General features: G+C 42.5%; 1 protein-coding gene across 1 annotated transcript; it reads right to left on the bottom strand.

The window, feature by feature from the left end:
- Positions 1 to 4,837: 4,837 nt before the first annotated feature.
- Positions 4,838 to 24,441, bottom strand: glud1b (glutamate dehydrogenase 1b). Its single transcript, XM_072456620.1, has 13 exons — positions 23,942 to 24,441; positions 18,806 to 18,886; positions 18,365 to 18,420; positions 16,824 to 16,887; positions 14,531 to 14,625; positions 12,814 to 12,993; positions 10,693 to 10,830; positions 10,458 to 10,595; positions 10,020 to 10,100; positions 9,311 to 9,434; positions 6,937 to 7,028; positions 6,721 to 6,783; positions 4,838 to 5,405 (listed from the first exon to the last, which is right to left on the bottom strand). Exons 1-13 carry the CDS (start codon positions 24,333 to 24,335, stop codon positions 5,286 to 5,288), a joined length of 1,626 nt encoding a protein of 541 aa, XP_072312721.1. The 5' UTR covers positions 24,336 to 24,441; the 3' UTR covers positions 4,838 to 5,285.
- Between the last annotated feature and the right edge of the window lie 293 nt (positions 24,442 to 24,734).

Raw genomic sequence — 24,734 nt, 5'->3', positions numbered from 1 at the left:
AATGATTGCTAACACTTTCTCTTTGTTTCTGTGGGACAAAGACAATAATTTCAGTCTTGAAAGTTGTCTTGCCTCCACACACTGATCTGTTGATGCAGTGACAGAGTGAATCCACTGGTCCATATTCACCTGCCGACAGTGAATCATAGATCTGACTCGTCTGCATCATTGTGATGGGACACGTTTTCACAGAAAAGTTGAACAGAAGCGGTCCCAGGACTGACCCTTGGGGCACCCCACAGGTCAAGGCCATGCAGCCTGAAACACAGTCATGGATCTCAATAAAATACTCCCCATCTTCTAGATAGAACCTAAACCAGTTTAGGGCGGAGCCAGTGATGACCACCCAATCCTGTAGTTTCTGCAACAGGATCCCATGATCCACATGGCCAAAAGCAGCACTGAGATGTAACGAGACTAAGACAGGGACTTTGCCTCAGTGTTCAGACGGATGTGGTCACTTTTATAGAGCAGTCTCAGTGCTGTGATGTGATCTCATGAGACTGGAAAACATAAAAAGACATTTCATTAGAAGATAATTATTAAGCAGTTGGTAAAAAACTTTCTCTAGGACTTTTCCCCAAAACAGTAGGTTTGAGGCTTAATGGCCGCGGTTTTTAAGGCTCTTGGTAATGTTCCAGATCAAAGTGACATGTTGACTATTTGAGTGACGAGAGCCAAGAGACAACTCAACATAGACTTTACAAATCTAGTAGAGAATGGATGGTGTCGATGAGTCAGACTTGTGTCGATGCAAAATGGTGTCGATGAGTCAGACTTGTGTCGATGCAAAATGGGTTAACTGTGGGTTATATTTTTACAGTATATATTGGACACATGTACACGGGATATTTCACCCTGCCCAATCTGGGATATTTGGTTCATATTCCCTGTGAAAAGATAAAGCCCAGTCCCACTGAAACTAGTCTGAAACTTGCTGTGCTAAATGTCCGATCCTTATGTAACAAATCACTCTTAACTAATCATTAGGCCCGAGCGCCACAAGCTGGCGAGAGGCCTATTAATCTCGTAAGGCCGTGCGAAGCACGGCTGCGAAAGTGCGCACGTAGTGCGCACGAAATCGAGCGCGAAGCGCTCGCCCACTTCCAAACACTCACTAACGCACTCCTCCACTCATGCACGCCCCGTGCATACTAATTAGTTAGAGGAAAATGGAACATTACCGTTGTAAACGGGCGAAGCCCGTGCAAAAGTTCGCACTAAACGAGCACTTTAAATTGGGATGACGACCGCTTCGCGGTCGTCATCCCCATATAAAGCACTCATTTGCGCTAAGTAGCTCACGAATACGTTCCCCATCTCTTGCATGTTCCGTGCATATAAGCATGTTATGCAAAAATTGAACATTATTACTGTATAGAGGGCCAAAAACACAAAGTGGGCGGAGCCCACTCAAAATTATCGAAAGTACCCGTCAGTGACCAGGGACCCACACCATGAGGTAGGAAAGCGCGAGCGCTTTCCGAAAATGTATAGTTTATGATATTTGAAAAATGGGAAACATTGTTTTCGCATCGGAATATTATTCTTTCTTTCTTTCTTTCTTTCTTCTTCTTCTTCTCGGGACCAACCCCCCTATTTTTCACCCAGTGAACATTGACGAAAAGTCACAAAAATTTGCACACCTCTAAAAATCGTGCCTCTCTACATTCTGGCTATTTCCCTTTTCTAAAATAAAAAAAATTGGCGCGTCAGCGCCACCAAATGTACCAAAAATGCATTGAGAGATGGGAAATGACCCAAAAAAAATCTGATCGTAGAATCATGAAATTTGGCGCAGAGGTAGATGGTGACAAGAGAAGTAAAAAATATTATTACGGCAACGCCGTCCCCCGAACCAAATGTCGGCCATATTGCTTCAAAAATGGCTAAACATGACTTCGGAGTCTTTCCAAACGTCGTACTTTTACGAACTCCTCCCAGGGCGTTGGCCCTAAAAAGCTGAAATTTGGTGAAAATGCTACTGAGGAGTGGGACATCAAAAGTTATCCAAATTACATTGATACCTCTCACGGTCTCTGTGCGGCGAAGCCGCAAACTGTAACAAAAATTTCAGAAATCTCCCATATTTAAAATTTCTGCCGTTTGCGCAGATAAAGTCCGAATTGCGTCAAATTAGAATCAGTTGTTAAACTCTTTGCCCTAAACCTACTTGAAGTGAAATAAATTCATTTGGCGCCACAGCGCCCCCTACAGATTTTATATGGAGGTTAAATGTTTAGTTTTGCGAAATTATATGAAATTTGACACACAACTCAATTTTAGCATCCCCATCAAAAAAGTCAATGAGACCCATGTCATAATTGTTATGGCGTTGCCGTAACGATGACCGAAACCTCCCATGTTATTCCAATGGGGCCAGAACATGTTTACACTTTAGACTTTCACAAACTCCTCCCAGGGCGTCAGCCCTATTAACCTGAAATTTGGTGAGACTCATCTTCAGGACCATCAAAAGTTATCCACATTTTCATTCAAAGAGTCACGGTGTCTGTGCGGCAAAGCCGCACATTTTGCCAAGAATTCAAAATAAAATTGCTTTTTGATGGTAAAACAAAGGGGAGAACATGTGACAGCGTCACAGATTCAGCAGTAGGCGTGATAAAAGGACAATTGGGGCGCGTTAGCGCCCCCTCCTCTTGCGGCGTGGCGGCGGTGTGGCGGCGGCGTGGCGAGGGCCGATCATTGCCGCTTGCGGCTATATTTTTATTTCTTCTTATAATCTTGATTTTTATGTTTTTAACTGAAACATGGCTTGACAAAAACACAGGAAATGTAGTTCTGATAGAATCTGCTCCACCCAACTTTAAGTTTGAATCTGAAACACGAGAAAACAAAAGAGGGGGTGGAGTCTGTGCTGTCTTTAGGGATGAAATAATTACCCGTCTTTTGGGGTGTTTTCATCATTTGAGTATGTATCCTTTAAAATGGAGCTAAAACAGTCGCCATCCTTTCTCTTCATTACAGGTGATTTCAATGTGCATGTTGATAATATTTGTGACAGAAACGCTAAAGAGCTTGATGCTGTCCTTGAAACCTTCAGTCTTACTCAGCATGTGAGAGGCCCCACCCACAGCAGAGGACACACTCTAGATCTCATAATTACAAAGGGGGTAAATATTTAAAATGTTAATGTGATCGATGCTGCTCCGTCTGATCATTTCTGTTTCTCCCAAACCTCCGGTTGGTCCTGCAGTTGTTCAGAGGAGACACATAAGTGATGGCACAGGTGCACTGTTTATGGAAATGATAAACTTTGAAAATGTCTCATGTTCTAATGTAAATGATTTGTTGAACTCTGTTACATCTAGTGTTTTGAATGTTCTGGACACCATCGCCCCTATAAAGGCTAAAATGGTTAAAAATAAGCAGAAGGCGCCGTGGAGAAATGATGATTCGGTCAGGGCACAGAAAAGGGAGTGCCGCAGGGCCGAACGGAAATGGCGCAAGTCAAAGCTCCAGGTTCAAAAAGAGATTTACAAAGAAAAGCTGAACATGTACAACCTAATCTTATGTAGAACTAGGGAAAGATATTTTTTCTGAAATAATTGGAAGCTGCAGTAACAACTCGCGTGTCCTGTTTGCCACAGTAAACAGATTAACAAACCCTCCAGCTCAGCTGCCGTTAGAACTCATTTCCACATCCAAGTGTAATGAGTTTGCATTATTCTTTAATGACAAAGTTCAGGGCTTTAAAAATGCTATAAATCCCACAATGCAAAAAATTACCCTAAAATCACTTAGACACTTAGAGCTAACTCACTTTGCACCAGTAACTGACAAAACTGTCCATGAGATCATCACCAGTCTGAGTTCATCTACATGCTGCCTCCATGTGTTACCCTCCAGATTTCTAAAGTCTGTGCTGAACAGTTTGTTAGCACCATTCACTCACATAGTTAACATGTCGCTTCAATCTGCAACATTCCCAATATCTTTGAAAACTGTGGTCATAAAGCCTAGCCTCAGATTCAAACTTAAAGTTGGGTGGAGCAGATTCTATCAGAACTACATTTCCTGTGTTTTTGTCAGGCCATGTTTCAGTTAAAAACATAAAATCAAGATTATAAGAAGAAATAAAATGATTAGTTAAGAGTGATTTGTTACATAAGGATCTGACATTTAGCACAGCAAGTTTCAGACTAGTTTCAGTGGGACAGGGCTTTATCTTTTCACAGGGAATATGAACCACATTTCTCAGATCGGGCCTGACTCGCATTTTGCCTCAGGCTTGATTTAGTCCCATTCACCCTAACACATTGTGGTCAGCATTCAAGATATGTTTTCACTGCCACTGTAGTGTGTTGGATGTGATTTTAAAGGACTGAAGCTTGTCTAATAAGATGTTGTGCTCCACAGTATCGAAGGCCTTTTTAAGATCTAAAAACGGCCTCACCTCCACGCACAGTCTCCTCGAGAAGGGCTCGGTGCTCCACTTCTCTGGTGTGGCCCGCGGGGAGAGGCAGTGGGCTGGTGAGGGCTTAAATGGTCACATTTATATGTTTTTAGTTGAATGTGTCAAAAGTATAGTCCATGTCACACTCGTTCTAGTTCAGAGAAACAGGAAGTATTCACTGGTCACACCTCATTCCTATGAGCCACACCTGTCCATGTGCGTTCCATTCACAGGAGAGTGAACTTAATCACAACAGATTTAATCCTCAGATTTACTACAAAAGAACCAGTTTGTCTTCTCTGTTGGCCACGATAAACAGACCTGTTTAATGACACAGATCATGCAATCGTAGTAATTCAGTTCTTTTACCATCACTTTTACTCCAGTTAACGTCTGATAAGATTAAACACTGACCAAATGTAGAGATATTATCATCTTTTATTGGTTTTGAAAAACAATGAAAATAAAAATACAGTAATGTTTTGATAAACAACAATGTGAAAGAACTGGACGGTCACAAATGAAAAACCAGCTCCTCTGGATGGAGAACATGACGCTCACATTTATTCATCAAACAGCCGACGTTTGAACTGCAGGAACTAAAGTACAACAATTATAGTTTTATGTCATTACAATTTGTTTTATAATAAATCTAATAAATCCCTTTGATGAAATGCAGTTCAAGTGTCTGTCTCAGAGCGGTCCTGACATAAGGCATCTGTAGTGTGGACTCATGCAAACAGGAAGTGGACTAAAATGAAGTGTGAGGACGCTGAAGTGACCCGGGACTGGACACGATGACAGGAGCTGAAAGAGCACGATGCGGCGGTGAACGTGCGTGTTCTGGCGGCTGACGCAGCAGAGCGCTTTATGTGAAGGTGAGTCCAGCCTCGTTGTAGACTTTGAAGACTTTCTCGATGGCGTTGACGTAGGCGGCCGTCCTCAGGTCCAGGCCCAGGTTGTACTTACTGGCCGTGCGCATGATTTGCTGAAAAGATGACAGGAGAATGGATCACGTTTAGTTTATTCTTTCTATGACGAGAATAGTTCCACTGAGATTTGGATTCTTATTTCAGGGGAATCTTTGCCCCAGAAGAATATAAAAGGAGACACAATACAATATAAACACTTAAAGCCTTGTAAACTTGTCCACTGCACAATTGAGTTTGTCTGTGAAATGTCATTACTGATCGTGGGACAACAGCTCATGATCTCTTTTACTTGAGTAGTAGTCAGGACAATCCCCATTTGTCTTTATCAGTCAAGAGCTAAACTCCACTAGCCTCAGCGAACCCGACCAATCACGGTGACTTTACCAGCACTTCACCTTTAGGGATCATCTCAAAATGGGTTGAAGCTGAAAAGACGTAATATTTTTCGTCTCTCTCTGGACCCCCTCCCCCCCCTCAAAAGACGAAAGTCTGGCTTCACATAAAATTTTACGCGTTGATAAAACGATAGTAGCTTGATAGACCCTGCTCACCTTTAGTCCCTGAACATCCTTTGGTATGTTTATCAGTAGAAGTTATGAACTCTCCAAATATAATGTCACCTGTTGCATGTTTGTTTACTCAATCCACATGGTCCCCCCGCGCCGCGCTCCCCCGCGCCGCGCTCCCCCGCGCCGCGCTCCCCCGCGCCGCGCTCCCCCGTACGCACTCCCCCGTACGCACTCCCCCGTACGCACTCCCCCGTACGCACTCCCCCGTACGCACTCCCCCGTACGCACTCCCCCGTACGCACTCCCCCGTACGCACTCCCCCGTACGCACTCCCCCGTACGCGCTCCCCCGTACGCGCTCCCCCGTACGCGCTCCCCCGTACGCGCTCCCCCGTACGCACTCCCCCGTACGCACTCCCCATGCTCCGCGCCGCACCCGCCGCCTAATGTTGGCCTAATGCTCGTTGCTGAGAGAGTTTTTTAGCATTTCAAAACAATTACTGCCACAACGAAGCTTCAAAGCAACAAAATGACAAAAATATTAAGTCTTTTCAGCTTCAACCCATTTTGAGACGATCCCTTACCTCGAGCAGGACACGCCTAGAGCAGCTATGCCTAGAGCAGCTATGCTCTAGGCATAGCTGCTCTAGGCGTGTCAAAACCCCTGTACAATCTGCTCAGTCATGTGTCTCTTGCAGCAGGACATCAAAGAGTCATGACATGGTTTAAATGTAACTGGCTTTAAATGTATTAAAACAACATTTTATTCCAGTTTAAGACCGTTTAGTGAATAAATGAGACATGCACTCAGCTCCACACAGACACTCATAATCATCTTTCTCTGTTTGAAGTGCAGCACTCACCCGGGCAGATCTCTCCATGGTGTAGGCCAGGCCTGAGTGAACTATGTCCTTCTCTGACGCTCCCTAAAAGAAACATTTAAATGAAGCCATTACATACAAAGTGACAGCACGACAGCAGCAGAACGACAGTCAAATGTCTGGACCAAGGGCACAACAACAGGCAACAGTAGGAAATGAACAGTTAGCCTTTAGCTTAGCCATAGTGAGTGTACTCACAGCGACTCGAGCCTGGAAGTCAGCGGTGGGCACGATGGGGATGGGTCCTCCCTGTTTCCCAAACTTCCTCTCTAAACTCTCCTGCACCGACACTGCACAGAGGACAAAACTTACTATACAGTCTTTATTTTCAAGTGAGAGCAGGTCATTGCACATTGTTGTATTCCTTCCCTTTGATCCAAATGGAGAAAAGTACAATAGAAAATAAACATGCTGCTTTACCTTTGTCATTTAAATGTTTTAAAACGACGTTCCATTTCAAATCCTGTGATTGGTTCATAACACACATACAGCCAAACAACTAAATACAAGAAGGAAAGAGACACTTGTGTCCTCAGCCTCAGAGACGTCTTCACTGAGTGAGTATCTAGACAATTCTGTTAAATTAGGGCTTTTTAGTGCTGGATTAGTCCAATTATTACAATTGTGTTTTTGTTTGAAATGAAATGTAACATATTTTTGGCATAAATTGGTGAACTATAAGCTACTTTTAATATTACAAATGAAGAGTATGTTGTTCCTTGCCTTGTGTTAGTTGATACTCCAGATCACAACTAACAAAAAACGTCAGTAAATGATTAACACTCATAGTTTTAAGATAAGATAAGATAAGATAATCCTTTAATGTCCACACAAGGGGAAATGTTGTTGTTACAACGCAGTAGAAACAGGAGGAAAGGACAGATTATAGGAAGTTTCAAAAAACACTTAATAGAACTCTTATGAACAAAACAAAAAACTCTTAACAAAAACTCCTCTCCTATCTTAATAGGGAATGGAGGGGGGGAAATAAAATAAAATAAATAAATAAGATAATAATAAAATAATGATAATAGAATAAAATAAAATAAAGTAAAAATAGCTAGCACAAGACACTAGGTAATACTATTAGCAGGTAAGTAAACCGAATAAAAACAAAATAGAACACTCTTATTTACAGGTATTGCACATGGTTACATCAGTATTGCACATGTTCAGGGCCAGTGTTTGTTATAAAGTCTGACAGCAGCAGGAAGGAAAGGAATCGTTGCATTGCTAAGAATAAGTTAAGAATGTCTTTATTTTTAGGCAGCGTCATGGCCCAAGCAGAAGCACCAACTCCAAGAAAGGTAAGATAATAATAATGCACAAAAATGAGAAGTATAAATAATAACATCTTTTTCTCCCTTTTTTATTTCTATAGTTTGACTTTTCAGAAATTGGAGACAAAAAGCAACGTAAAAAAGCCAAAGAGAAGCAGCTGAAGGACTCGCCCGACTGTCTCTTCGAATACAAGACAAAAAAGAAGGAATGTTGCGCTTTGGGCTTTTTTTTACACATAAAAAGGCCGGCTGGATAAAAGCAATCCTGGAGCAATACCCCGGGAGCAGGGCGGAGGCGGGGAAGAACAAACAGAATAAGAAAATCCTCGGGCCTGAGAAAGGAACCATCAGGGTGTTTAAAAGAGGGAAGTTTGTGATCATGAAAAACTGGGATTTGCAAAAATTTATCGGAGATTTCGAGAAAATGAAATCAACAGCAGAAAATTCTACAGAAGACGAGTAAGAGAAGGAGGAGGAGGAGCCACAGAACGGGGAGATGGGGGAGGAGTCAGAGGAGGAGTCACCGGAGGAGGAGTAGTCGGGGGAGAGAAGGAGGAGTCAGAGGAGGAGTCACCGGAGGAGGAGAGAAGGAGGAGTAGTTGGGGGAGGAGAGAAGGAGGAGTCAGAGGAGGAGTCACCGGAGGAGGAGTAGTCGAGGGAGGAGAGGAGGAGTCAGAGGAGGAGTCACCGGAGGAGGAGGAGAGAAGGAGGAGTAGTTGGGGGAGGAGAGAAGGAGGAGTCACCGGAGGAGTCACCGGAGGAGGAGTAGTCGAGGGAGGAGAGAAGGAGGAGTCAGAGGAGGAGTCACCGGAGGAGGAGGAGAGAAGGAGGAGTAGTTGGGGGAGGAGAGAAGGAGGAGTCACCGGAGGAGTCACCGGAGGAGGAGTAGTCGGGGGAGGAGAGAAGGAGGAGTCAGAGGAGAAGTAGTTGGGGGCGGAGAGAAGGAGGAGTAGTCACCAGAGGAGGAGTAGTCGGGGGAGGAGAGAAGGAGGAGTCAGAGGAGGAGTCACCGGAGGAGGAGGAGTCGGGGGAGGAGAGAAGGAGGAGTCAGAGGAGAAGTAGTTGGGGGCGGAGAGGAGGAGTCAGAGGAGGAGGAGTCAAATTGACAACTAGACCAATGTTTCTAGAACTAAAACAACAGATTCCTTCCTGCAAACTTTACAAAGAGATTGATTTCATGATGCAAAATAAATCTGTCTCTGAAGCAGTTTGTGTTTGTGTTTGTGTTTGTGTTTGTGGTGCCGTCAGAGTCAGTTGTGAGCTGTGCAGACAGAATGAGGAGGAGGACTCACTGAGCAGGTGGTAGTTTGAGTCCCTCTCGTATTTGAAGGCGAGGCGACCGTAACTGACGTGGTTCAGATTCTTCAGCCACTCGAAGTACGACACGGTCACGCCGCCAGCGTTCAGGTACATGTCCTGCACCAGGAGCAGGTCAATCACACAAAGCACTCAACTGTTGACTTTAAACTGAAGCAAAACCGCATAATTCCTCGATTTAGCCTGAGGAAGCTTCGATACATGCGTTCACACATCCGGGAACTTGTGCAGTGGCAACCGAGTCCGCCATTTTGAAAGGGGCACAACAACATGTCTACTACATACGAAATCAAGGAAATATGAGGCCAAAATGCCAAAAACCTGCTTAATCTGTGAGGGCATTGCTCTGTTGACTGACCAAGAAATGAAAGCTTTGTCGTGTGCCTTAGTTTTGCCGTTATCGTCTAAAGAATCAAAGTATTCATAGCTCATTATGCCGTAGAAAAGGATGCAGTCGTGTTGGTTTTTATATATCGCGTGCCCCTTTTAAAATGGCCGCTATGGGGAAGCCCCGGCTGTATGACGTCACCGCAAACGCATGTATTACTTCCTCTGAACAGTGACGTAGTGAAGTGAAAGAAAGAAGCTCACAATACAATAACCAGAAGTACTATAGGTATAAAAATCTACTTCCTCCACAGTGATCGTGTTTGTGGAGTGTGATGTTTGGGCTGGTTCACCTACAGGAATAACCATGACGTTGTTCTCCAGGAAGATCTTGTCGGCGTCTGGAGTTGTGGGTCCGTTGGCACCTTCAGCGATGATCTGTCGAAACCAAAATGCTCCAATTATCTCAAATATTTTAATTATTATTCATTCAATTGTAATATGTTCCCTCTCTTCCATCAGGGGTCAACAAAGCAGTCCAGACACACGGAGAGAGACATTTTACACCATAATATTTACTATTGGAGAGTTTACACAGGATGTGGCACCTCAGTTTGTGATAAACCTAAAGGTGTTCGCTCTCAGTCCATCGCACGTACAAGTGTGGTGCGCATCATAGCCTACATGTTAAGGTGTAGGGTCTGATCGCCCAGGGGTGATCGCCCAAATGTACTTTAAGAGTAGTAAAGTATCTTCAGTTCAACCCGTTCTTAGTCCTTAGAGTGCAGACTGCACCTTGGCCTTGATTCTGGGAGCGTTGTTGCGTGTGAGCTGCTTCTCTCCAGCTGCAGGGATCAGGATGTGGCAGTCGGCCTCCAGGATGCTGCCCTCGTACGGCTTTGCTCCCGGGAACCCCACGATGGTGCCGTGTTGCTACGGAGACAACAAACACGTGCGTTCAGGTCATTTTGTGGAGACGGTATTGTTGAGGGGGGAATAAATACATCGATGTAATGACTTGAAAATTTACCAGTTTGTAGTCCTCCAGCTGCTTGGGGTCGATGCCGTCGGCGTTGTAGATGCTTCCGTCGATCTCGCCCACTCCCACACACTTGGCCCCGAACCTGTGCAGGTATCTCATGGAGTGAAGACCCACGTTACCAAAGCCCTGAGAGGGGGGGGAGAGAGAGAGTGAGAGGGAAAGAAAGAGAAAGAGAAAGAGAAAGAGAGTGAGTGAGAGATATGAATGATTAAAAGTAAAGTAAATGTCCATAATATCATGAAAATGCATAAAGACTAAAGAATAAAAAGGAATGTTTCCAAAATATGACTTTGACCTTATTACAGAGCTCAGATGCAGAACAGAAAGGCTCTGGCGCCCTCGTGTGGCCAGTATAGGTACTACCAACAGGACTAAACCTGGTATTAAACTGTAACTAAAGATTATTTTCATAGTCAACAATCATTCATTCCATTAGATGACTCAGATTATTATTTCTACAGTACACTGAACATGGAAGTTTGTAAAATACTGTTTAAATTAAATAAAAGGTTGAAATCTGTCTTCTAGACACTGTATTTCCAGATAAAGTTTCCATGATGAAAATCAGAAAGTGTTTGTCCTTTGACATTTGTCGGTTCTTTGTGATAAAATGTCTTTTTGCAGAAGTTTGTGTGTGTTTAGTCCAGATGAAGATTGTAATGATCAAAATACTGGTCACAATTATTCTGATTAATCGTTACAGCTCTAGAACTGAACCTTAAAGATGAGATCAGATTTAACAGAAAGCAGATCCTTTCATTTTTAAGAAACACCCTTTGAGCTTTCATCCTTTTACTAGAAACATTACATTTAACCCAGTTTTATCCATATCCCAAATTTAAATCATGTCTAACAAAAAATACCCGTCTGATTCTATTCTATACTTGCATTTGTTTTGCTTTTTTCTACAGTACAAATTGTAGTTTAGTTCCTAGTCACGTCTTTTGTGCCGTGATAAAGGATAAACTTCTTGATCTCTTCTTTGCGGTTTAATCTTGAGCGTGATGTAATCCTTTACACACACTATTGCTTGAATGCACTTCAGCACACTTTAAATTCTATATTGTTCATTTCCTCTGCTTACGTTTCTGTGACTGCATTTGACTTTACATGTTTTGTTATTCTTACCATCAGGAGAAGGGAATTCAGCAGATATTAAATGATTAGATGTTGGTCATGTCTTACATCACTATTTATGATGATCCGTTTCATAGAACAATAGGTTTTATGAAAGTAGAATGTCTTGATGTGCATAAATTGTGCAAAGGTTTGACGTTTCAGTTCCGTTGCCGAGCGCGGGATGAACAGATGTGACTGAGGCTGAGCTGAACCTCATTATTATTGAAGACACTAAGCCACATGAAACCTACAGAGTCTCGTCCTTTATCTGCATCAGGAAATCACAGGGACATTATAGTACTTTGTCTTTGTGGAGGCGTAATGTATGTAATGTAATAATGTATAGAACCTGCCGACGCTGCAGTTTCCAGGGATACAAACATAATCCAGATGCATGTGATTCTTGAATTAGTTTAGCAGTTTGTGTTCAAATCTTCAGGCAAATAAAACATGAAGGCTCTTGGACACGGCAAAGCTTATGGCAAAATAGAAAAATGTGTAATTAAGTTATGATTTAATACTTAATCCAATTATTGAGAGAAGAAATGTCAAGATTTTACAATTATTCATCCTTAAAATACACTTTTCACAGTGTCAAATAGATCAATGTCCTTTAAGTTTGTGAGCAGCTTCATAAAAACAAACTTTGAATATCTATTAAAGCATAAAATAAATAAAAAATAAATAAAATAAATAAAATAAATAAAATAAATAAAATAAATAAAATAAATAAAATAAATAAAATAAATAAAATAAATAAAATAAATAAAATAAATTCAATTAAAATAAATATATAAAAATAATAATACAAATAAAAAAATAAATGAATGAATAAATACATAAATAAATAAATTGAAAATAAATACAATTCAAATAAATAGTTTTTACCATTTAATTGTGCCTTGATTATTGCCTAAAAAGCCTCATCTGTAGAGTCTTAGTAATAGTAAAGTGTTTGAAAAAGCCACTGCTTGGGCTGGACTCTGGTACCTGCACCACAAAGGTCTTGTCCTGGAAGCCGGGCGTGAGTCCGAGCATGCTCATGTAGGACGCCTCGTTGATGAAGTTCTCAATGCCGTGGAAAACTCCTCGTCCGGTGGCAGAGATTCGCCCGTGGATTCCTCCCTGGCTGATGGGCTTTCCAGTCACACAGGCGTGAGCGTTGATGTCCTGGAAATACACACAAGCACATTTTCAACTCCACATTTCCTCTGTTTTTGTTTGAGGGAAGTCGGGAACAATGTCGATGGTGGAATAGGTTTTCTTAAAGTGTGAAAATGCAACTGCTAACTATGTTGTAGAGTTTGTGTTCTGTGAGATGAAAAGACTAACCATGAATCTTACACTAGGCATTGTACATAATATCTGGTCATATTTTGTGGTACTACATGTCTGCAGTATCATTTGTGTCCTGAGGATGGTTGAAGTCTGGTAGCGGTCTGGACGTCCCGTAAACACTGCCCCCCTGTGCCTCGTGCCCAGAGCAGGAATGCGTGAGTGAATCCACACCAGCGCTGGAACAGTTTACTACAGCACCGCACAAAGACTACCGTGTACTAGTACTCATGTGTCAGAGCCAGAATAAGGCCAGGAAACTTTTGATTTTAACACGTACAGCTTTTTAGTCTGGGACAGGGGCTTTGGGTCGTCTCTTGGATCTGTCCTCTCACTCGAAGCAGGACAAAGACGGACCAATAGTGGACGAGGAAAAGTAGGTCAGGAGTAAAATAAGAAGACACTGACATAAGGAAATATTGCAGTCATCGTCAATATAGAGTTTGCTTTTTCATTAACAAATACAACTGACAAAATGTATATTATTTGTACATCCCAGAGCACCTTTTGCTTTGAGTTGCACTTTTTGAACCCCAAAAAACAAACTTGTTTTGCGCTGATTCGAGGAATTTTCCTGAACAGAAAAGACAAATAGTCGCGTTTCGCCAGAACAAACAGTTCTCATGAAACAGCTGATTTGGTCCGGACGTCTGGACTTTGTCGTTTATATATGTTAATAGATAAAACTGCCGTCGTCTGACACGCCGCTGGTTCTAAGAGAAAAGCCGTGAGCAGAACGAAAAGGGCAAAATGTTTGGTTTGAGAAGGGCGAGGCAGGAAAGTCTGTGGTCGGGGCCAGAAGCTCATTCCCGGTGACTCATTTCTCCCTGAATCTGACTCATTTTGGACTCAAATCAAACAAACTGCAGAAGGTTTGAGAGTGCAGGAATAAAAACACAAGGGAAACCATAGAAATGTAACCACCTACAACACGGCACACGTCTGGTTTAGTTTTGTGAACCATTTTTGCAACGATATTCACTTGGTCCAGTTGAAATCCTGGGAAAGTCGTAGTTAATAGACAAATTATTGAAAGATTCTGGTTCAAAGTCAGGTTTAAGTAGGAATAATGGAAGAAGAGATGCAACTTTAGAAGGAAGTTACATTTGATTTGTTTGTGAGCATTAGGTTTATTCTAATGCCGGGTTTAATCGTCATTTAGACCTCATTTTGTCCTCGTTTTAGTCTAGATTTAGTTATAGATCGATTTAGCCGACACTTTGCTCCATGTCATGTATTCAAGTTACTCTTTACTGAGGTAGTACTTGGTGTGAAAGGTCAGAGCGCCTGAGGAGAGCTGCGCGGTCCGGTTTGATTTGCTACCACGAGGTTTGAATAAAGTCATTTTTGAAGTGAATCGGTGTGAACTCACGGTGTGCGCGATGGTGTTGGCGTAAGTGTCGGCGATCCAGGACATCTCCCGCTCTCCGGTGCTCATGTCGGGGGCCGGGACGTCGATGCCAGGCCCTGGACGCACAAGAACAGAGACGTCAGCAACACGTCGATAACTACGAGACAATGTTAATGAAGAGGGATTTGTTTTTCTTTTAAAAGACTCGTTATTAGGGATAAACTGTCACTGCTCTCGACAGGTTGAAGCCGACACATTTTAACCTCCTTGAACAGTATTTTTAAATGATTGTTCTCAAAATTCAACTGGGAAAAAAACAATATTCATAATCAGATTTAGTGTGGTCATAGATACCGTATCCATGGCACCGTCGCCGAAGCAATTAGCGATTGATTAAATGGCACTTATAAAACAGGAAGCAGAATAGACGCACTGCTGACTACTGATACTAACAAGTCGATATCTTTACTTGATACAGATTTTCTTCCCTCAAGAAGGGTAAAAAGGCTATTTTATTTTTGACAAGAGATGGCAATTTTAAACAGAAAATATAAATACTTTCTCAATGTTACTGTGGGGTCTTAAACTAGTTCTGACAAAGCTCAAGTTCAGTCTAAAACTGTTCAGGAAAGATCAACTTTTGACCCGTTTGTGATGTTTTAAAGTATCGATACTTCAATTGTTTATCTCGTTTCGATACTCGTTTTAGTATCCGATTTGACACTTTCACAACACTACTGCAGGTTCATTTATTTGCATATTTTTGTAAGTTTTTTGGAGAGAAAAACTCAACTTTAATGATTAAACTACGACGTTTTTTTAAACTACGACGTCTACGTTTTTTTGGCGATACATCGAGGCCACATTATGATACTAACTACTATTTTTAATAATACTGTACATTTAGTAAAGTCTTGGATTAATTTAGGGTAGTAAAGTCAGTGACAAGTTTTTTTAGATGATCATTTCCATAGCTAAATATCGCACTCCAACCGTTTTTCCTGTGACACGCCCAGATACAGCAAAAACAACCACGTGCCATTTAGTTAAATCGCTAAAATCCAGTAATATTATGCATTTTCAGTCACGTATCACAACTGTTTATTCATTCCAAGTGCCGTCTTAAATATAGTGTGTCCAAACGTCGCACAAAACATGAGGTCAGCGGACGTCCCGAGTTGGAAACAGGTGCAGGGGGCAACTTTTCAAATGTCCGTGCGAGCGAGCGGACCCTGGAACGCGCTCCCAAAAACAGACGCAGGCAGGCGGGGGAGGGAAGGGCAGTGGGGGGGGGGGGCAAGGGCAGTGGGGGAGGCAGGGAAGGGCAGAGGGGGAGGGCCGGGTACAAGGGAGAGCGCAGAGTGAATGCGTTTGTGCCACATTCACGGCGTCAACAAGGAACCGGTCATGTGCAAAGAGCGCCGCCGTGGCCTGAGGGACGAGAAGGAGTAAACATCTCTTCTATCCATGCAGGATTTGAGCTCATTTTGACCAATAGTGTGTTTTTCATTACTTTAGCAAAGATCGTTTTAGTCAAAATTAGTATTATATATATTTCCAGTTGATTTTATTGCCAATCTTACATTTCTTTTAATCAATTACAAGTGTTCTTATTGCAAAACGTTGACTTTTACTGCGAGCGAGCTGGGTTCTTTTGTCCCTCAGATTTGACTTGTAGCCCGTCTCCATGGGGACAAGACAATGCCATGCCATACTGTGGGACATTCAAGGCAAAGCAATGGCATCTCCCTGGAGCCAAGCGAGAGGCAAGACTTTCCACCTGAAGCGGCGCAAAGTTTTCTTATTCTGACCAAAATAATGCGCCATTAAAGTGAGAAGCAGAGGAGTAAATCCAACCACCCTGACTAATAACTTTACCACATAGTATATTACGACGTTAGGCAATCTACAAAATAAGAAGAAGCTAAAAGTTTAATTTTAAAGTGTATAAATTGTCATTATTTGAGAGCAAAGCTTGGCAGAAGTGGCAGATTTGTATATCTAAAAAGGGCCATAGTATAAAAGACACACAAATAAAACATACATTTTTCTAGTGTAATTTTGGGTTCAAACTAAACTCATTCATTCATTGAGTCTGAAGTGAGAACAAAGCACGTGACAGACGAGCCGTGCACATATAGTGGCTCTCGCCCTGTTAAACCTGAGCCTTTGCCCTCAGTAAACAATGTGCACAGAACACAAACTCGCCTCTGGCACCAGGGCTATTTTTAACGACGACAAATGTAAAGTCGGGTGCATCTTAGCGAGCGTCGCCGCGGCCCGAGCGCCGCACGAGGCTCGCTCTGAATCTTACCGATGAAGCCCTTCTTGGCCAACTCGATGGTGAACCTCCTGGTGATCTTCTCCAGCTCGTTGTCCTGCAGCAAAACACACATTCAAATGAGGTTAAAAATACAAATACAACATGTTCCAAGTGTTGTTGAGTTAAGGCTTGTAGCTGTCGTGTAGTGAGAATATCAATGGCTGCAGACGCCGTACGTTAATTTAGCATAAAGAGCTATATCATTGTTGTACATCGCTCTGGGCATCACCATAGCGACGGGTAAACAGTTCACAGTTGTGGCATTTCCATTCCCAGTTGGAGATGTGGTTGTGGAGGACTTTAAACCATAGCAACTCTCCATCTGTGCCACGCGCGATCTAGTAAATTATCGCTCAGATTCGATCACTTGGCCGATGCGTCATATGTCAAATGAATGAAGACAACCCCCACATTACGTGATATTTACGTCATGTGTCTGCTCTCCTCAGCAGTGACACGTAAAAGAGGATGCTCAGTGGTGACTAGGTGATTACAGGAAGCACACGATATCAGGAACGTAAACTCTGCCCGTTAGCCTTTAGCTCAGATGACCGCTAATTATTATCTAAACTGAAACATCAAAAAGGTTTACACACTCAGTGACTTTTAACGATGCTTTGACATCTTATAAATGTGGTAGACGAGTTGGTACCAATTCAATCACTCTTGATTATTCATAACTTGACGTTTTTGTGGGCTAATGCTAACGGCTACATGAAGAAATACAGAGCACTGGCTCTTAAGTGCTTCAAATCTTACCGGATTAGCCAAGTTGCTAAATGATTGATAGCATGAGCATTATTGTTAGATCCATGCTTTAAACCAGGAGTGTTTTTCACTGAGGGCCGCGTTTTGAAACTTACACAGAGCAGAGGGCCACAAACAATCCCACAATGTGGAATTTGTTGAATCATTCAAAATGTTGCATTTGACACAACTTTAATATGACTTGGAACACTAATATTAGGTTGGTACGACAACAAAATATTAGAATTGTTCCAATTTTACAGTAAAAAGTACCGGTACTACCATCTTAGAATGAAGACGGGCCAACAAAAATTGGATTGAAGGCCACCTTTGGCCCCTGGGCCATAGTTTGGACATGCCTGCTTTAAACCATTAAAAAGATTGAACAATTGGTGTACCATTCTAATTTCTCATCACTCTGAAACTCATGGAATATTCCTCTTCTTTTAAAATCGTATCATATTGGGGCCAGATGCATTGTTTGTGTGATACTCAGATTTTCCCCCTGGAAGAAGTTGACTTGATACAGAGCGTTTATACGACACGATGACACAGGAGGAGGCTTTGATTACAGAGCTTTGTGTGTGTGCGTGCGTCTCTGTGTGTGTGTGCGTGTGTCTCTGTGGGCGTGTGTGTCTCTGTGGGCGTGTGTGTCTCTGTGGGCGTGTGTGTCTCTGTGGGCGTGTGTGTCTCTGTGGGCGTGTGTGTCTCTGTGGGCGTGTGTGTCTCTGTGGGCGTGTGTGTCTCTGTGGGCGTGTCGTGTCTGCGGCTTTACAGCGGCTTACACTGTAATTCTTGGTGTTGATCTTGACTCCGGCTTTGGCTCCTCCGAACGGCACATCTGGCACAAACAACAAACGATTTAAACCAAGAGACAGTGATTCCAGATCCACAACGGGTTTAGAAGAAGATCCATTAGTCAGATTAATGTGGAGGAGAAACTGGAGAACATAAAAGCCTAAAGACATTCTGTGGTTTACGTTTGTTTTTGTCACATTTAAAAAGGTAGTTTGTCCTAGTCACACAACAATATCGATGTTCGAAGTGCATATTGACAGGTTTTCATGTTTTTTTCCAATCAAAACATTCATTTATCAGACAAAATAACCACCAATTGTGTTTGTGAAATGAGTATTGATCATGTCGTCATGTGCATGTTACGTTATGCTCAAATGTAGCAGCAGAAGTAGAACGATTACACAGTTTTAGAGATGAATAATACGCACCCACGACGGCACATTTGTAGGTCATGAGAGACGCCAGAGCTTTCACCTCGTCCACGGACACCTCAGTGCTGTACCTGATGCCTGAGAAAACACACAAAACAGTGTCAAGGCCAGAAATGCAGATGAAAAACTGTATTTTTACTATTTTGTATTTGTAAATTAATTTAAAAAAACAAAAAGAAATGCAGATGAAACACGAAAGAATCAGCAAAATAATTTAAATTAAGATATTGGATTATTTTTTTGCATTCCATTTATTTTTAATGGGTTCACATCATTGTATACTCCAAAGTTGAACCTGACAAATATAAAACTAAAAGTCAATTTATTTGATCAGTTAGAGCCATTTTTGGACTAATAATTTTAAAACTGGTGCGATAAAGTAAATAACAACTATAGACGTGGCATTTGTAACAGTAGATTTTTAGGATTTCAAAGCTGTAAATAATCATAAAACATATACAAATATCTAAACTAAATGTGGATCTAAACTCATGTAAAACTACAAGCCCTGTATAATAACAGACCATCACTTAAACCAGTCCAGTGCAGTAGATTTATAGGATTTTAATGCTGTAAAACATCATAAAACATATAAAAATGTTGATCTAAACTCATGTAAAAGAAGATCCAACTACAAGCCCTGTATAATAACTTAAAACAGTCTGCTTACAATAAAGTTTAAGGATTTTAGGGCCATAAATAATCATAAAACAGTGCAAATCTTAATAAAACAGGTTGAGTATTGAATGCTGAAAGTGCTGATCTAATCTCCTGTAATCGGAGCTCCATCTAAAAGTGCTGTGCAATAGAAGAACCCCCGCGCCCTCAGAAATGGGCGTGTCTTGGGTTTCCTCATCCAATCGGCACAATGCATCAGCTCCTACCCACAACCCGCTCTCACTTCCTGTTATGAAGGGCGAGGAGGGGGCCATAGTTATGTCACCGTGGCAACCGACGAGCTCATAGGAACGCCACGCTCTGCGCCGTGATATTGTGCCTAGATCAAATATAGCCTGGACTCGGCTTACACAGAAGACCCCAAGGACGGACAAACAAAGGGAAACCATTTCAAACACAAAACAGAGCCATAAATCCACTTACAACAGGAAACCACGCCCACAACAGGGTTTGTCAACGCTGTGAGGAGTTTCTAGGGTTTTGTTACCATGGCACCAGCTTGTAATGAAGCCCAACGCTGCTATTACTTCAACCACTTTCAGTTCACTTTGGTTCTTTTCAAGCCAAGAATGAAAATCTATTGTGACTGAATTCAATTAATTATAGTCATTAAAGGATCACATGCTCATGTTTAGCATTTCGAAGAATGTTGTTTACCACAAAGTACACAATAGCATACTTGGTGAAAGATGGACTTATTTGTGTTAGTGATCAGCTTTAGCAATGTTAGCTTGAGAATAGGGAGGTCAAAATGATCCGGTTAATTTATAATCATGATTATTCAGGTCACAATATAAATAGTAAAAGGCCAAAAAATAACAATCTTGACAAATTTAGAATCAAATTTAAGTCCCCCCCATTACTAACATTATTACCACTACTACCACTACTTCTACTACCATTATTACCTCTACCATAACTACTACCACTACCATTATTACCACTACCATAACTACCACTACTACCATCACTACCATTACTACTACCACCACCTACAGCCTAGAATGAGAATGTCTTGTGACTTCATTTGACTTTTAAATTTGATCGTCTGGTTTGAATCATGATCTTGTGACAAAGTTATCAAGGATTAAAAGACACTTATTGCATATTGGATATTCAGATTGAATACGTGCAGTGTCTGGTAAACAACAACATCATACTTGTTGGAAGAAGACCTTTTGCTGTGCTAGTGCTTAGCTTTAGCAATATTAGCTTGAGGAACAGGAAATGCTGCATCATGCTTGGTTTGGATGGCTAACATGCTAACACTGCAACATCTAAATCTTAAGCTAGCTGTATATTTTGCTTTGTTTTCATGTTCTGGTTGTATGACACGTTTTATGGGAGGTTTTGTCTATGGGAGTTTTTGTTTATAAGAGATCTTCTGTTGAGTGTTTTTCAAACTTCCTATAGGTTATCTGTTCTTTTCCTCTGTATCTACCTGCGTTGCAACAATGAAATTTCCCCATGTGTGGACAATAAAGGATTATCTTATCTTATACCGACGTGGGCTTTATTTTAATTTGCGTTAGAGTGCTATTGTTCAGTGTGCACCGGCTTTTTTTTCAATTTGCAAAGTAGCCCAGTGCGTTTCAGAGGACATAAGAGCTAGCGAATAAAATGATACACGTGAAAGCTTGGCCATTTCCCCACCCCCGCCACAGCAAGACAAGTCACATTTAAGACATCTCGCCCTTGAAACATCCACTTAATATGGCAGCAACTCCACAGTATTTTACATAATCAGCCAACGATGCAAGTGTTCATGTGACAAGAAATCACATTGTCAAAAGCTGAACTGAAAGTAGAAGTGGGGAAAAAGCAGGAACAATAAGTGCTTGGCTTTTGTAAAACGTTATTGAAAGATCATAATCCGGGGAAACTACATTTTCAAAAAGTGATTACTATTAAACTAAAGTTGATACAGGCTCACAATACTGACTAAATCTAGATGTATGTCAGTACTGTAATAATGTATGCACTTAATCCAACCTACAGGACTAAAAAATGTGTTTTTACAACATTATCTACATTGTATTTTGTGCCTAGAATGTTTTTTTCAATCATTCTCCGGCGAAAAATTTAAATATTTCAAAAATATATTACATAAACTGGTCCAAATAAGCGGCGGCCTGTGATAAAATCAGAGTTAACACAGAAAAAAACTATCATGATATTGAAATAGATGATTTTTTTTACCCACACACGCTTAATATTTTCTTCTCTTTAAAAACAAACAATAGCTTTTACCCTTAATTTCCTGAACATAAACACAGACAGATTTTCAGTTCATTTTAAACACAACAAATATAGTAAAACATCTTCCTCCACAGATGGAACCTTTACAGACAAAGATTGGATGAAAACGTCTATTAAAAAGAACCCAAACTGATCACCAATGATGACAAATAACTCAATCTAGATTAAAACTTGCTCGGTTGCAAAGTCTGACACAATTAAATCAAGTTAAGGGTTTAACCTGCAGATAATTCCTCTATAATAAACAGGCAGAGCTCACTTCAAACCGGCTTGTGCCTTAAAAAAAAAAACAACAACAGTGGCCTTTGTATTTTAACCCGATTTGAGGCTCTATGAACTGCATCAATGATTAATCATGAAAAATAAGAGGGAGTTGAAGTAGAGTTTGCACATTCGACTGGACTAGAGGAGTTTAGACCCAATGAACAGATGAGCTTAGCAGCAAACAGCGCTGATTAACCAGTTTATGGTTCATCTGAAGCTTAACGGTCAATATGCACGAGCAGATAGAGTTCACAATAAATAACCATCACAATAGATACAAAAAAACTGCCAAAAATGTTCTTTAAATGCAACTCATTCTTCAACCTAATCAGTAGAAAGACAAATTTAAGGATTTCACTACATTTTTACTTTGGTGTCAAATGTAAAAACTGCAAAACAAATGTCTAGTCGCCAAGAACCAAATAAAAGTACAGCATTTCTTCAATAAATATATGTCCACTTTCTAAAATTAAAAAAGATTGTGGCCATTATAAGGAGACAATGCAGTAACTTAAGATCTAATTGATAATTCCAACGTTTTAAAATCGATTTTTGCACCGCCAATGACGACATACCATCTGACCTATAGGGTTTTAAAGGTTTTTAGGCTTTATCTGACAGAACAGTGCAGGGTGAAGAGCAGGGAGGACATTCGGCAGATTGTCAGAGCAGCGAATCGGTCTAAAAACGCAAAAATGAGCCCGGCACATGTGCAGCTCACACCACTCGAGTCCCAATAGATAACTAACCCTGGAAACATTAGCGTCATTCATTCACGTTCTGTCAGATAATGGACAATAGTGTCACTGTGACATTTTCAGCTCCGACTACACATGGTTTTTGCAGCGGTCCTTCAGAAGATACTGCTCGGGGCCCCCTCTGCAGAGCCCTCCCTCCCCCACCTGTCACTGTGCTGACAAATAGAAGGGCCTGGAAATGCCACCGCCTCCCTCTCCTCCTCCCTCTCCTCGTCCTGACCGCCCCCGGGGCCCGGACCCTTCAGAGCCGGAGTGGGCAGATGATCTGGCCCTGCACAAAGCACATACTCCACCGTCATAAGTGTGTTTGCAGAAGGCAGAGACGTGAGTGGGCTGGGCAGGGGCACGCGCTACGTAAACACGCCTCTGCACGTGCGGGGCCCTCAAACATGTGGAGTAACGTGGAGTGGCTTAAAGGAGGTGTATTGTGCAAAAATCTGCTTTAACGAGCCTATTAATCTTTAACAGCGTCTCCTCCAAGTTTCATTAAGATTGATTGATGCGTTTGAGTAATCCTGTGTTCTGCATTTGAAGCTTGAGTGCTGAGAAAATCCCCGTTTTCACCTACCCCCTATATCCACACACATTTTTACTGGTTTCAAATATTTCAGATTTCCGGTTTTGAACAAGTCAATGGACATGAATCATTTTTGTTAAAGCAGTTTTGAGTCAGTAATTGCAGTTTGCAGAGGACAACACGCTAAATAATGATCCACTCGTGTAGTTCATACCAAGTACACAACTAAAAGTATAAGTATTCTATAAACGTCTCCTAAATTCACAGCTTTTATTTCACTTTAAAGTACAATCTGCAGTTTCACAAACGCACCTCCCTAAACACAGGCAAATGAAGGGTTAGGAAGTGGATCATTAGTGAAAGTTGAAGTAAACCCTGCAGGTGAACAGGTGTGCAGAGGTCACAACAGTGAAGACTCACAGAAAAGTAACTGTAACTGGTGTATTAGCTATAACTTGCTTTAACAGGTCAAACTGCGGATATAAACTGTACTTAAAGAACATAATGTTGCACAGATGCAGCAGCTGTGCAACACTTTAAGCAGCTAACGATAGTGCTAATGCTAAGTAGCCTCCCGGAGCTAGCCGTGAACATGGCAGTGAGGGGCACCGCGCTGACCCCCGCTGGACCCCCCCCCCCCCGGGCCCCGGCTCTCACCTCCTTTGCAGGGCGTCCGGTGCTGGCTGTGCTGGGCGCGGTAGCCCTCCACCACCTCCCACTCGCCGTTGTCCCGCTTGATGGGGAACGACACGCTGAGGACGTGGTTGCACGGCTTGATGATGCGCAGGATCCCCCGCACGCGGTGCCGCTTCTGCTCGGGCGTGTCGCGGGTCTTAATGTCCTCCACCAGCTTGTCCTCCACGATGGCGGCGCCGCGGTCGAAGAAGCCCTCCACCATGCGGAAGAAGTTGGGGTCGTCCGGCTGGTCCGCGGCGTCGGCGTAGTGTCGGAGCCGCACGAGCGACGAGGACGCCGGGAGCGCGGAGTCCGTGCAGGCGGAGGCCAGGGCGCCGGCGGAGCGGCTCCACAGCCCCCCGAAGTGACGGTACATGATGGTGGTGGGGGGGAAGTAACCGTGGAAACAAGAACTTAAACGACGCGGACGATGACGGGGGTGACGACGGGAGAGGGGCGGGCGAGTGACACGGCGGAGTCCTCACTGTGTGCCGTGCTCGGGCCGAGTGAGGGACGAGACCGGGGAGACGGTTAACACCGGAGGAGGAGGACCGTCAAGAGCGCGCGCGCGCGACCCCCGGGGACGGGCGGCTGACAGCGCGCGCGCCCGTGAGGGAAGAGAGAGAATAAATGGACGTAAACCAGAGCTTTTCTCTAACTTTGTTCTGGCGCGTGGCTCGTGGGAGAGAAACAGACGTGGATGTTTCACTGATGTAAACACTGCCCGTCACCGTGGATCATTTTTAATACAGCGGGTCCACGACGTCACACACAG

Source organism: Eucyclogobius newberryi, unplaced genomic scaffold (genome assembly GCF_026437365.1).
Source record: "Eucyclogobius newberryi isolate DKJ021-1_F unplaced genomic scaffold, fEucNew1.0.hap1 SCAF_20, whole genome shotgun sequence".
Lineage (NCBI taxonomy): Eukaryota > Metazoa > Chordata > Actinopteri > Gobiiformes > Gobiidae > Eucyclogobius > Eucyclogobius newberryi.
The sequence above is the reverse complement of the archived record's forward strand: the minus strand, read 5'-3'. Positions and strand labels throughout refer to the sequence as shown.